Genomic DNA, 14,439 nt, shown 5'->3' with positions numbered 1-14,439 from the left:
CAGGATCTGCAGCTCTGGTTAACACGCCAATCAAAATCAGAGTGAGATGTTCAGAAGATGTCTCATGTCTGTGTGTTCAGTATGGAGCTGTACTCGGTGGTTAGCGTAGCTTAGCATAAGGACTGGACTCTGTAGATCCTGTCTGTGATAGATTCAGTTCGATCGTAGATGAATTTTGTTCATAAATCTGTGAACATGAACTGACAGAGACAGAAGTCGAGATGCTGGCAGGTCAAAAAGCAGAATCAGCTTCTGAAGAACAGATGAGTTCTGCTCTGTTTTAGTCTATTTTCTGTCAAAATAAATCTGTGATGCACAAAAAGAGGCAGAACAGACAATGTGAGAGTGTAGATGACGACTGACTCTGAGCCTTTCTCACCGTCTGTCTCAGAACTTCCTGCGTTGCCAGAACAATAAGACCAACTACAACCTGGTGTGTGAGACTCTTCAGTTCCTGGACATCATGTGTGGAAGCACCACTGGAGGTCTGGGCCTGCTGGGCCTCTACATCAACGAATCAAACGTCCACCTGATCACTCAGACCCTGGAGACCCTCACAGAGTACTGCCAGGGCCCCTGCCAGGAGAACCAGGTAGACCCACAGGGCCAGGAGGGAGGATGGGTCAGTGGTGACAGAGGCTGGAGACTCATCAGTTTCTGTGTGTGTGTGTGTGTGTGTGTGTGTTGCAGACGTGTATCGTGACCCACGAGTCCAACGGCATCGACATCATCACAGCTCTGATCCTGAACGACATCAGTCCTCTGTGTCGGTATCAGATGGAGATGGTTCTCCAGCTGAAGGTACGACGGTTCATCATAAATCTGCCATAATGTCGAAGCTCTGTCACAGAAATGATTTTCTTCTACATTTAACATAAATCTGTGCTCACAAAAACACACCGAACAGGATCTGGTTATTCAGTTTATTTCTTCAAAACAACATGTGAGACAAACATGATGTTATGAAGTCAGTGTGTCTGTGGAAAAACTGAATCAGACACAGATTATCATTCCAAGCAGAGTGTTTTTGTTTGTCTCGAGGGGAACTTTAAGTAATCCTGATTTACTGAGCTCCAGGTTGTCGACTTCCTCAGAGAAATCAATTCTGAGCAGATTTACACCCGTAGGTCTTCAGATGATTCAATGACTCATATTTTAGTCTCTTACTCATGAACATTTTAACAGACGCTGCAGCGGCTTCCAGTTCACGGCCTCAGTGTCAAATCATCATGCTTTAGTTCTGCACTGTATCCACCTGTCGTGGTCACACCTGTTGACTGACTGCTGCTGTTTTCTTCCTGGTTGCCAGGACAACGCCTCCAAGCTGCTGTTGGCACTGATGGAGAGTCGGCATGACAGCGAGAACGCAGAGAGGATCCTGTTCAACCTCCGACCACGAGAGCTGGTCAGAACAGATTCTTAACATCAGAATTTCTTTTACAGCTGGTGTTTATAAAGTGTGTTAAAATAATGTGTGTGTGTGTGTGTGTGTGTGTGTGTGTGTGTGTGTGTGTGTGTGTGTGTGCAGGTGGAAGTGATAAAGAAGGCCTACCAACAGGAAAGTGAGTGTGAGGAGGTGGAGGTCTCTCCCCGTGAGGTGGGACACAACATCTACATCCTGGCTCAGCAGGTGACTAAACACAAGCTCCTCATTGGCTGCCCCAGTCCTTCCATGTTCAGTTATTGGTCGTCATGGCGACCTGCTGTCCTCTCAGTGTTTGTTTGTTTGTTTGACAGCTGGCCAGACACAACAAGGTCCTGCAGAACCTCCTGAAACCACCAAAGAAGAGTAAAGAGGGAGACGAGGGAATCTCCTCCATGGTAAACCATCCATCCATCCATCCATCCACCCACCATCCCTTCATTCATCAATTTATCATCCATCATCATCCCTCCAACCATTATCCATAGTGACAATGAGTAGTAGTACTGCAGTACTTCCTAACAGTACTTCCTGCTGTTGTGTTTTTCTGTCTGCAGTTGAACCTGAACAACCGTCCTCTGTCCCAGATGTTGAAGTCTTCAGCTCCAGCTGCTGTAGTGGAACAGGACCCACTGGAGTACTACGACCAGCTGACCTCACAGATAGAGGTACTGCTACTGCTACTGCTACTACTACTACTGCTACTACGACTACTGCTGCTGGCGGTCATTATGCTTGTACAACAACAAAACAGTCCTGTCCCCCACACTGATACTATAATTAATAATTGTAATTCTAGTGTACACTGTAAAAAGTTTTGAGATCAGTTGCTGTTTTTGTAAATGAGAGCGACAGACAGAGACAGAGACAGACAGACAGAGACAGAGACAACTAGTCCAGACGACAGAGAGCTGCTATGCTGCCATTCACACTGTGTGTGTGTGTGTGTGTGTGTGTGTGTGTGTGTGTGTGTGTGTAGATAGTTCGTGAGGACCGCAGCATGGAGCAGATTGTGTTTCCTGTTCATCCCATCTGTGAGTTTCTGACCGAGGAGTCAAAGTTCAGAGTCTTCAACACCACCGAGCAGGACGAGCAGGGGTCAAAGGTCACGCACTTCTTCGAACAGACCTCCTTCCTGCACGGAGAGATGGAGTGGCAGAAGAAGCTGAGGAGTGAGAACACACACACACACACACACACACACTTCATTCACACATTTGTTTTCCCACCAGTGGTAATAAGTAAATGCATTTACCCCAGTACTGTACTTGAGGTATTTCCACTTTTTGCTACTTTATATTTTACTCCATTTATTTGATAACTTCAGTCACTTCATACTTTTTAGATTATTAATACAAAATATCAACAATCAACAAATAAATTAAGATGTTTTATTACAGATGAGGATAAAACTACTCAGCAGAGTGTGAAGTAGTTAAACTCTGCTCACCTTCACCAGCTGCAGCGTTATCATGACTTAAACTATAATCCAGTAATGTGCCACATATCTTACAAATATATATATATTATTATATAGTAGAACTCTTAGCTTGTTTTACTATTATCCACATAATTTTTTACAATATAGTGCCTTTTTTATATATTTTTTAGTATTTAGTATTTCCTCTGTAACTAAGGAATTTCCCTGCTGGGATCAATAAAGTTTTTCTAAGTCTGAATATTCGATTGGTCATAGTCAAAGTGAGGATTTTTACTTTTGGTACTTAAGCTATATTTTGATGCTAATACTTTTGTACTTGTAACAGAGTGTGCACCGTGTGTACTGCAGGTATGCCGGTGTTGTACTGGTTCTCCAGGCGGATGTCTCTGTGGGGAACCATCTCCTTCAACCTCGCCGTCTTCATCAACCTCATCATCGCCTTCTTCTACCCCTACGCCTCAGGACAAGGTGCGACTCTACTGCAAATGTGCATTTGAGTAACAACGTGGTTTTAACTAATTTTTAATAAAAAGTAAAAATCTATTTTTAATGTTTCATTTTGACACATTTAACCAAACAAGGAGAATCCTGCAATTACAATTTCATTTTTATTAGAAATTAGCTGCAATCGGCCAAAATTCAAAAGTTGTGTTGCCAAATGTAAAAATAAAAGTCCATCTCACATTCAGGAGCACTGCTTTGGTGTGAAGTGCTGATGTTCAGACAGTAAATATCTATTTCCAAACCTGAAATGAAAATTCCATATAAAAATTTCAGTTCGATGAAGTTATTATAATATTGGCATCCATTGACTTCCATACAAGAAGATGCAAGGTGCTAAAAGTGTAACGTTGTGATGATGACTACTCTCCTCCTCCTCCTCCTCCTCCTCCTCCTCCCTCCCAGTGGGAGCCATCGATGACTCCCTGTTGTTGATGCTGTTCTGGATCCTGACCGGTCTCTCCGTGCTGGGTCTGTTCTCTCAGCGTTACGGCCTCCAGCCTCTGACCGTCGCTCTGATACTCAGATCCATCTACCACCTGGGCATCGGCAACACGCTCATACTGCTGGGATCGCTCAATGTACGTAAGACTACATTACCCATCTGCCACCTGGGCGCAGGAGGTACTGGTGGGAGCGTCCTTTTTAGTCTTCTTTTAACGTAGATCAGTTAAAGTGTCTTTAGCTCTGTTAGCTCAGTTAATGTGACCTGTTAGCTCGCTAATGCTATTTAGCGAATAAGCTAATGAGCAAAAGCCAGACCTCCGTTTTCATAAAGGTAATTTTATTAGAGCAACAAGACAATTCAAAGTGCTTTCACAGAGAGAAAAGATATCCAACCACAATAACACATTTACTTTGAATACTTGAAGTACATTTTCCTGATTATACTGAAGGATCTGAAGTCACTTTGCTCTCTCTCACCTCGATGAGCTCACTCATACATCCCAACATTTCAGATCATGAGGATCGTGTTGATGATCTTTGTACTAACTGTTCTGTGTGGTTTCTTCTCTACGTGAGACGGTTGAATCATCACGTTTTATTATTTAGCTTTAATTTATGATTGAATCCGTTTCATATTCAGAGGAAACTGACAAATCTTACCTGTTCACCTCCAGCTCATCAACAAGGTGGTGTTTGTCGTGAGCTTCGTGGGCAACAACGGGACGTTTATTATGGGATACAAGGCCATGGTGATGGATGTGGAGTTCCTGTACCACCTGGCCTACGTCCTGACCTCCACCCTGGGACTGTTCGTCCACGAGCTCTTCTACAGCATCCTGGTAAACACACACACACACTGATCAGGAGAGGAATACTGAGGCTCAGTTACTGACCCGTCCACCTGTCCACTCCACCTGTCCACCTGTCCATCTGCAGCTGTTTGACCTCATCTACCGGGAGGAGACTCTGTTCAACGTGATTAAGAGCGTCACTCGGAACGGTCGCTCCATCCTGCTGACGGCGCTGCTCGCTCTCATCCTCGTCTACCTCTTCTCCATCGTCGGCTTCCTCTGCCTGAAGGAGGATTTCATCATGGAGGTCGACCCGCTGCCGCAGATCGCCGCAGGTGACGACGCACCTCCGACTCCTGAACACTGACATGCTTCATAGTTAATTTTCAGGAAGCGTTTTCGCTTTTATCAGCGTGTGTAGAGAGGTGACAGGAAATGATCCGGGTCAGCATCTTAACCTCGAGACCCCCGCAGGTGACCCGACTCACCTGAACTGTAACTGTAACCTTTGACCCCTGATGAAAAACTGTTGGAACAGTCATCACTCCTCATATTTCTGACAGAACAGATGCTAAACATGAACTCATCCATCAGTAAAACAGCAGAAAAATCCAGCGCTGACTAGTTTTCTCTATTACGATTAAAACTTTATTGAGCCAGGTGAGACCACAGAGCTCGCAGATCTGTTTCAAGAGATGGCAGCTGTGCGGTGTTTGAAGCACCGAACATTAAACACATAACAGGTTTAACGTTTGTACTGGTCAGGTGTGCTGGTTGTACTGGTGACGGTGTTTTGTCGTTCAGCTCCTCCGCAGAGTGAAGCCTCTCAGGATTTCCTCAAGTCGTGCTCTGCAGACGGAGTCAGCTGCACGGCGGCGAGCGACGCCGCCACCGAGGAGGAAGGTGAGTCAGTCCGGTCGGGACAGGTGCGAGTTCACCGCGGCGCCTGGAGGGCGTGGGCCGACTCCACAAAACCGAAAACCTCGGACAGAGAAGATGGCGTCAGGACGATGGTTAACAGCCTCTGCGTGTGTGGTCGCATAAAAAGGGCCGTCTGAAACCTACAAGCATATAAACGTTAGAAATAACGTGCTTCACTGTGGCTGTGATAACACGCATTTACTCGCAGGATTAGTGAAAGGACGCTGCTCGCTATCGCTGGTTTGTATCTGAAACTGAAGAGGAGGTTAGGTGTGTAGCAGGTTACCATGACGATCTAGCCAGGTTCAAAGGGAGACAGCTTCATAACTAAAAAAATTCTTTAGGCTCAACATACCTGTTAATCTCTCTTCATCCCCCCCCCACGTGAAGAGATGATCCCACAGTAACACACAGTGACTACAGCTGTGTGTGTGTGTGTGTGTGTGTGCGCGTGTGTGTGGCAGAGGAGGACAACGCTGAGCGAGCTTGCGACACCCTGCTGATGTGCATCGTTACTGTGCTGAATCACGGACTGAGGAACGGAGGAGGAGTCGGAGACGTTCTCCGCAAGCCGTCCAAGAACGTAAAGAACCTTTTCTATCTAAAAATCCATCCCATAATACACAAACTGTTACTCAACCCCAGCAGTGGAAAGTAGTACATTAGTTCAGTACTTTTAGTATTATTTTATTAGTTGTACCAAATAGCTTTGTTAGTGGTTAAAGGATAGTTCAGGCTGCCTGTGCTGCTCATCAATAGAGCACTGAAGCTAAGCTAACGTACTGCTGAAGCTAAGCTAACGTACTGCTGTGAATAGAGTCAGCAGCTAAATAATAATAATACTCAGTATCAGCTCCAGTGTTCGCTGTATTTATCCTCAGATGTTACCTTTCTGTTCGACAGCTCTTAATCTTTGGCGCGACATTTTCTCAACCGTAGAACTTCTGTGTGTAAATAAAAAATGTTAATTCTGATAAAATGCTGTTCACCGTGGAGACGAGAGGAAACCTTTCTGAGAGAGGAAGAGGAAACCTTTCTGAGAGAGGAAGAGGAAACTTCTCTGCAGGACACATTTCTTCACTGGTTGTTTCAGGTGTTTGATTTATTTGCAGGTATTTGGTGCTGAATCACCTGACGGCTGAGTGCAGCGCTGCTCTTCAGTGAGGGTCAATCTGGCTTATTTAGCGGCGATCTGGAGAAAATGTAATGCCAAAGATAAACAGAAAGGGGAAAATATTGTAAATACAGTGAACACTTCAACTGATATTGATTATTTTAGGTGGGCCTGTCTTTAAGTGGATTAAATCCATTCTGCTGCTTCTTCCGCCATTGACTATCAGGAAACCCTGATTATTGATAAGCACGTCATACAAACACCACTTCAACCTGAACCATCCCTTTAAGAAGTCACTTCAGCCTTCTAGATCAGTTAGAACGATTTTTTAATTTGCCACATTAAGTTCTCTGCATGGTGAGTAATCGAAGAGCAGCTTGGAGGTGATTTCATTCTGGTTTATACGGAATATTTCCTGGAAATGATCTTTTGGGCAGAAACTCAGAGTCAACCTTTTTTTCAATAGTTCATCATTTAATTTGTCACCATGGTGAATTTTTGTGTTTGTGCTGGTAACACAGACTCGATCCCATCGGGACGTGTGAGCTGACAGCACTTCCAAACACTGGGATCCAAATTCATTCATCTTAAACTTGACCTCACTTGGCCGCCGTCCCTCGTGTGACTCACGTCCAACTTGTCTGTTTTTTTATTTTTGAAGCTGGACATTAAACTAGATGTAATGTACTGTATGTAGATATCATTTTTTAATTTTTAAATCTATTATCTTCATCCTTTTCTCTCACTGAGTCGCTCTTTAACAGTCAGTCTGGCAGCAGTTTGTAAGTCACCTGTAGTTTTTAAATGTGTTCATGTTAGTTAACGGTTTTTACAACAATCCAAGTTTTTAAATACTAAAAAGTTTTTTGGTTCAAGACTTTTCCAGAAGGTCAAAGCACATTTTCTCCATAAATTGAGAAGATTACTGGATTTATGACTGATCTAACAAACCAACTACAACATTAAAACGCTGCCTACACACTCATGTATCAGTAATAATAATGCAGATATATGATGTACATATAATGATCGATGAGGCCATGCATAATACTTTGTTTGGGCCTTCAGGAAAATTTAAACAAAGTACTTTTATGGTGGTTTTAGAACTTTAACTCACTGAGTGTGTGTGTGTAGGAGCCGCTGTTTCCAGCCCGGGTGGTGTACGACCTGTTGTTCTACTTCATCGTCATCATCATCGTCCTCAACCTGATCTTCGGCGTCATCATCGACACGTTTGCCGACCTGAGGAGTGAGAAACAGAAGAAAGAGGAGATACTGAAGACCACGTGTTTTATCTGCGGTGGGTACAGACAAGCAACCGTCTGAGCGGCCGATGAGCCGCCGGCAGCGACGCGTCGGGATGTCGTGGCGACGGCAGATCTCTAAACGTAAATATCTGACCGCCGGCTTTGTGTGTTGTTTCAGGTCTGGAGAGAGACAAGTTTGACAATAAGACGGTGTCGTTCGAAGAGCACATCAAACTGGAGCACAACATCTGGAACTACCTGTACTTCATTGTTCTGGTGCGCGAGAAGAACAAGACGGACTACACGGGACCCGAGAGCTACGTGGCTCACATGATCAAGGTCTGCTTACACCGATGGTTTAAAAACTGCAAACACCAGAGTCCGAGGACCTGATCCTGGGTCACTAACATGTCCAAACGTGGACACTTCTTCTGTTTCAGAACAACAACTTGGACTGGTTTCCACGGATGCAGGCGATGTCTCTGGTGGTAACCGACGGCGACGGGGAGCAGAACGAGATGAGGATGTTACAGGACAAACTGGCAGCGACGATGAAGGTGGTGACGACGCTGACCACTCAGCTGACGGAGCTGAAAGAGCAGGTATTCACACACACACACACACACACGCACACGCACACGCTATCCATGTCCAATCCATGTTTGTTTTCTCTCTGACAAATACAAAACTACTTGTCCTGAAAAGTTTGAGTATCAACATACATTTTTTGACACTAGTGTCAGTAGTAGCTTTGGTACAAATACACACACTTATGTGCTGCGTTCACTGCAACTTAAGAAAATAAATAAATCAAGAAACAACAGAACAAAACAAAGTAAACAATAAACAATAAATCAACCTGATGATGCTGTAATAAGAAGCTAACAGTGTTTGTTTCAGCTAACACCTGGTGTTAGCCTTCTCCTAATTACTCGTGTGTCGGCTTTTAGCACAGCTGAACAATTTATCAAAATGTTATTGACACGACAATATGACCCAGTGCGACATCCGTTTTTTTGATGAATGACGGTAAAATGTGTTAAAATGTGACACAAATGAAGCACTGCGGCGCACCAGAGGCACAAATCAGATTCTCCAGACATGTTTGATCCAGATCCAGCAAAGATTACATCATCTGTCAAATAATCACATTTTTTATTTTAAGAAACTTTTATTATACTTCAGTGTTTCCATATTTGTAGTTTGTTTCTTTATGCTGCCTTTTATATATACAATTACCCAATATTTTCATCAGTTAATCTGATTATTTTGGATTAATTGTTTGGTGGGTGAAACATCAGAGTTTACCAGACTTCAAGGCGACATCAAATATCTTATTTTGTTTGAAACTCATATTCTTTTTTCTTTCGTTTAAGGTCTAAAAAGCAGCAAACAGTCACATTTGATAACATGTAGCCATATTTTTGGCATTTTTGCTTGACAAATAAAATAGTTGGAGATTAATTTTCCATCAATCACTCATTTAGCGAATCACTGCAGATCTGCTGCTTTATGCGTTTCTTTATTTGCTTTTATTTTGTATGTTAAGTGTTATTTTGTTTTTTTTAGTGATTGCTGTCTACGTGCTGTCCAACTGGTGAAGATGTTTCTTCATCTACTTGTGTTTTTGTCGCAGCGCAGTGTAGCTTGTAGGAGAACATCTATTTCGTCCTCACAGTTAATACTGAAAGCATCATTTTGAAGAATGTGGTCTCACTGTGCTTCCTGTGTTCCTGTAGATGACCGAGCAGAGGAAGAGGAGGCAGAGGATGGGATTTGTTGACGTCCAGGCAGGAGCGAGTGCTGCGCTGCCGCCCAGCGCCGCAGGAGGAAACCACCAGATCTACAAAACATAAAGAGACAGCTGATTATCAGACATGTGACACACATCTGGAAACCTACAGCTGGACTGATGGACCGCCCCAAAGGAGAAAAACACTAGAATATATAAACAGAAACCTGATATGTCTCTCACTGAAAGCACAAGAAAGATTTATTATTTTACTTTCTATGTCTGGCTGATGATTCACTGACGGACACAGTGGCCACTATCACTGTATACACTTAAAAGACATGTTGATAGCATCTCAGCTAAGCTAAGTGTGGTTCATCTTTTGATTCACTGAAATGAACAAATATTCAACATTGTAGATTAAATGTCTGATGTCACTTTCTGAATGCTTCAGGTCCAGATGTGGCTGTTTGAAGCAGGAATGACCATGTGATTGATTTTGCGTTGAGCCAACGTCAGCTTGTATTTTTAGTAGAAGCTATCATTAGCAGCAGATATTATCGGATGTATTTTCTGGTTGACGCTTTGTTCGGATTAGCTGAACTACTTTCAAGCCACATTTTCACCCTGACTCAGATCACAGAAGGAGTTTGGACCAGTTCAGTCCAGATTCCTCCCTCTAAAAGGGTTGGCAAAGGATTCTGGTCCCTGGCACCTTAGTTTCTGCACAGACAGAATTTGAACACTTTATTATTGATAAATTTTGTTCCAAGATGAAGCAGAACTGAAATTGGAGATTTGTGATGCAGCCATGAAGCCTCGACAGAGTCCAGCAATCATGGGTTTTTGTGGATCCGCCTGGAAGTCACTGATACTCCAAGTTCCCACGACAGATTACCAAGACATTCTGCCTTAGGCCTTTATATTGACAAATACTTGAGAGAATTTCCAAAAATCAGCATCATTATTGGCACAAATACTCAAAATTGCAGCTGAATTTGGATTAATTTTGATTAACTGATGTAATTTATGGTTTAGAATAAACAGCCCAAGTGTTTTGGGTTTTAGTGAAAAAACAAATGTTACACAAATTGAAAATGGCTGCAGAGAAAACCGAAGAATCACAGACTTTCTGGAGGACTGCAAGATTTTACTTTGTTCAGTGTCATAGAAAAATGCTAAAATGTGAGTGTGTATAAGTGAGTGTATGTTCAGAGAATAACCAGGCATCAACACACTTTATTTCATCATTTTAAGAGAATGTACATAGAGACTGACATGCAGCATTTCTTTGCTGATGATAGAATTAAATATTTCAGTAATATCTTTGGTTGAATGTAAAGTGAGTTGAACCCAGTGTGGTTTTTTCTTTGTAAATCTGGGGAATTGTAGTTTTACGTGATATGTATTATTATTATTATTATTATTAAGGTTTAACAGTGACATATTTAAGAAGAGAGCAGCTGCTGTTTGTTTTTAACACTGTAACTAGCTCAGTACATACACTGGATTATAAGTGAACTGCTTTTAGCAAAGTTTGTGAACAGGTATTTACATCTTTTCCAGACGGGTACACACAGAGTGGGGAGGAGGACAATGTAATGAAGACCACGCATCTTCAAAATAAAATAAAAAAAATTAAATATTTACAAAGAAGAACAAAATGTCTGTTGTCTGTTTTAGTGATATCTACCCTTCCATTTAAGTATTAAAATGCAGTTAAGTGGTCATGAATGTGCATGAAAGTGCAAGAAGAATCACAACTTAGATCTTAACATTTACTGTGAAAAGCTGAGATTTTCTCCTGATTGTAGGAAAAGAAGAAATCATCAAATTAGCAGTCATGAGTCTGGCAGGAATATAAAGACTTTTGGAAAGGAAAGAAAAACTTTTTGCTGCATAATGAAGAGTTAAAAGTTGATAAATGGGATTGAAAGAGTCTGTTCTATGATAAGTCACACATGAACAACATACACAGGACACCATGTAACATATATCATACTATAGCATTGTATACTGCAGCATGTCAGTATGATAGTATTGTACGTCTTTTGTATATGTGTAGCATTATATAGTATAGCATTTCATAATATAATATGTTGTACTATAGTAGGTCATAGTGTAGTATTATTTAGTACAAAATGTCACAGTATAGTATGTCACAGTATAGTAGGTCATAGTGTAGTATTATTTAGTACAAAATGTCACAGTATAGTAGGTCATAGTGTAGTATTATTTAGTACAAAATGTCACAGTATAGTATGTCACAGTATAGTAGGTCATAGTGTAGTATTATTTAGTACAAAATGTCACAGTATAGTAGGTCATAGTGTAGTATTATTTAGTACAAAATGTCAGAGTATAGTATGTCACAGTATAGTATTATTTAGTACAAAATGTCACAGTATAGTAGGTCATAGTATAGTAGGTCACAGCATAGTAGGTCATAGTGTAGTATTATTTAGTACAAAATGTCACAGCATAGTATGTCACAGTATAGTATTATTTAGTACAAAATGTCACAGCATAGTATGTCACAGTATAGTATTATTTAGTACAAAATGTCACAGTATAGTATGTCACAGTATAGTAGGTCACAGTATAGTAGGTCATAGTGTAGTATTATTTAGTACAAAATGTCACAGTATAGTAGGTCATAGTGTAGTATTATTTAGTACAAAATGTCACAGTATAATATGTCACAGTATAGTAGGTCATAGTGTAGTATTATTTAGTACAAAATGTCACAGTATATGTCACAGTATAGTAGGTCATAGTGTAGTATTATTTAGTACAAAATGTCACAGTATAGTGTGTCACAGTATAGTAGGTCATAGTATAGTAGGTCATAGTGTAGTATTATTTAGTACAACATGTCACAGTATAGTATGTCACAGTATAGTAGGTCATAGTGTAGTATTATTTAGTACAAAATGTCACAGTATAGTATGTCACAGTATAGTAGGTCATAGTATAGTAGGTCATAGTGTAGTATTATTTAGTACAACATGTCACAGTATAGTATGTCACAGTATAGTAGGTCATAGTGTAGTATTATTTAGTACAACATGTCACAGTATAGTATGTCACAGTATAGTAGGTCATAGTGTAGTATTTTTTAGTACAAAATGTCACAGCATAGTATGTCACAGTATAGTATGTCACAGTATAGTAGGTCACAGTATAGTAGGTCATAGTGTAGTATTATTTAGTACAAAATGTCACAGTATAGTAGGTCATAGTGTAGTATTATTTAGTACAAAATGTCACAGTATAATATGTCACAGTATAGTAGGTCATAGTGTAGTATTATTTAGTACAAAATGTCACAGTATATGTCACAGTATAGTAGGTCATAGTGTAGTATTATTTAGTACAAAATGTCACAGTATAGTGTGTCACAGTATAGTAGGTCATAGTATAGTAGGTCATAGTGTAGTATTATTTAGTACAACATGTCACAGTATAGTATGTCACAGTATAGTAGGTCATAGTGTAGTATTATTTAGTACAAAATGTCACAGTATAGTATGTCACAGTATAGTAGGTCATAGTATAGTAGGTCATAGTGTAGTATTATTTAGTACAACATGTCACAGTATAGTATGTCACAGTATAGTAGGTCATAGTGTAGTATTATTTAGTACAACATGTCACAGTATAGTATGTCACAGTATAGTAGGTCATAGTGTAGTATTTTTTAGTACAAAATGTCACAGTATAGTAGGTCATAGTGTAGTATTATTTAGTACAAAATGTCACAGTATAGTATGTCACAGTATAGTAGGTCATAGTGTAGTAGGTCATAGTATAGTAGGTCATAGTGTAGTATTATTTAGTACAACATGTCACAGTATAGTAGGTCATAGTGTAGTATTATTTAGTACAAAATGTCACAGTATAATAGGTCATAGTGTAGTAGGTCATAGTATAGTAGGTCATAGTGTAGTATTACTTAGTACAAAATGTCACAGTATAGTATGTCACAGTATAGTATGTCACAGTGTAGTAATTCATAGTGTAGTAGGTCACAGTATAGTGGGTCATAGTGTAGTATTATTTAGTAAAAAATGTCACAGTATAGTATGTCACAGTATAGTAGGTCATAGTGTAGTATTATTTAGTACAACATGTCACAGTATAGTATGTCACAGTATAGTAGGTCATAGTGTAGTATTATTTAGTACAAAATGTCACAGTATAGTAGGTCATAGTGTAGTATTATTTAGTACAAAATGTCACAGTATAGTATGTCACAGTATAGTAGGTCATAGTGTAGTAGGTCATAGTATAGTAGGTCATAGTGTAGTATTATTTAGTACAACATGTCACAGTATAGTAGGTCATAGTGTAGTATTATTTAGTACAAAATGTCACAGTATAGTAGGTCATAGTGTAGTAGGTCATAGTATAGTAGGTCATAGTGTAGTATTACTTAGTACAAAATGTCACAGTATAGTATGTCACAGTATAGTATGTCACAGTGTAGTAATTCATAGTGTAGTAGGTCACAGTATAGTGGGTCATAGTGTAGTATTATTTAGTACAAAATGTCACAGTATAGTATGTCACAGTATAGTAGGTCATAGTGTAGTATTATTTAGTACAACATGTCACAGTATAGTATGTCACAGTATAGTAGGTCATAGTGTAGTATTATTTAGTACAAAATGTCACAGTATAGTAGGTCATAGTGTAGTATTATTTAGTACAAAATGTCACAGTATAGTATGTCACAGTATAGTAGGTCATAGTGTAGTAGGTCATAGTATAGTAGGTCATAGTGTAGTATTATTTAGTCCAACATGTCACAGTATAGTAG

General features: G+C 40.2%; 1 protein-coding gene across 2 annotated transcripts in view; it reads left to right on the top strand.

Moving 5' to 3' along the window:
• itpr3 (inositol 1,4,5-trisphosphate receptor, type 3) overlaps positions 1–11,250 on the top strand; it is a 69,780-nt gene extending 58,530 nt beyond the window's left edge. For both annotated transcript variants that reach the window (XM_041945897.1, XM_041945896.1), the window contains 17 exons: positions 392–592; positions 691–801; positions 1,310–1,405; positions 1,529–1,630; positions 1,738–1,821; positions 1,981–2,091; positions 2,403–2,595; positions 3,213–3,332; positions 3,771–3,946; positions 4,487–4,651; positions 4,749–4,938; positions 5,408–5,506; positions 5,989–6,107; positions 7,773–7,938; positions 8,064–8,224; positions 8,326–8,487; positions 9,625–11,250. In XM_041945897.1, the coding sequence (XP_041801831.1) occupies positions 392–592; positions 691–801; positions 1,310–1,405; positions 1,529–1,630; positions 1,738–1,821; positions 1,981–2,091; positions 2,403–2,595; positions 3,213–3,332; positions 3,771–3,946; positions 4,487–4,651; positions 4,749–4,938; positions 5,408–5,506; positions 5,989–6,107; positions 7,773–7,938; positions 8,064–8,224; positions 8,326–8,487; positions 9,625–9,741 (2,373 nt within the window). In that variant the 3' untranslated portion in view covers positions 9,742–11,250. The remainder of the gene's footprint in view (positions 1–391; positions 593–690; positions 802–1,309; positions 1,406–1,528; positions 1,631–1,737; positions 1,822–1,980; positions 2,092–2,402; positions 2,596–3,212; positions 3,333–3,770; positions 3,947–4,486; positions 4,652–4,748; positions 4,939–5,407; positions 5,507–5,988; positions 6,108–7,772; positions 7,939–8,063; positions 8,225–8,325; positions 8,488–9,624) is intronic.
• The last annotated feature ends 3,189 nt before the right edge of the window (positions 11,251–14,439 follow it).

This window comes from Chelmon rostratus, chromosome 10 (assembly GCF_017976325.1).
Source record: "Chelmon rostratus isolate fCheRos1 chromosome 10, fCheRos1.pri, whole genome shotgun sequence".
NCBI lineage: Eukaryota > Metazoa > Chordata > Actinopteri > Chaetodontiformes > Chaetodontidae > Chelmon > Chelmon rostratus.
The sequence above is the reverse complement of the archived record's forward strand: the minus strand, read 5'-3'. Positions and strand labels throughout refer to the sequence as shown.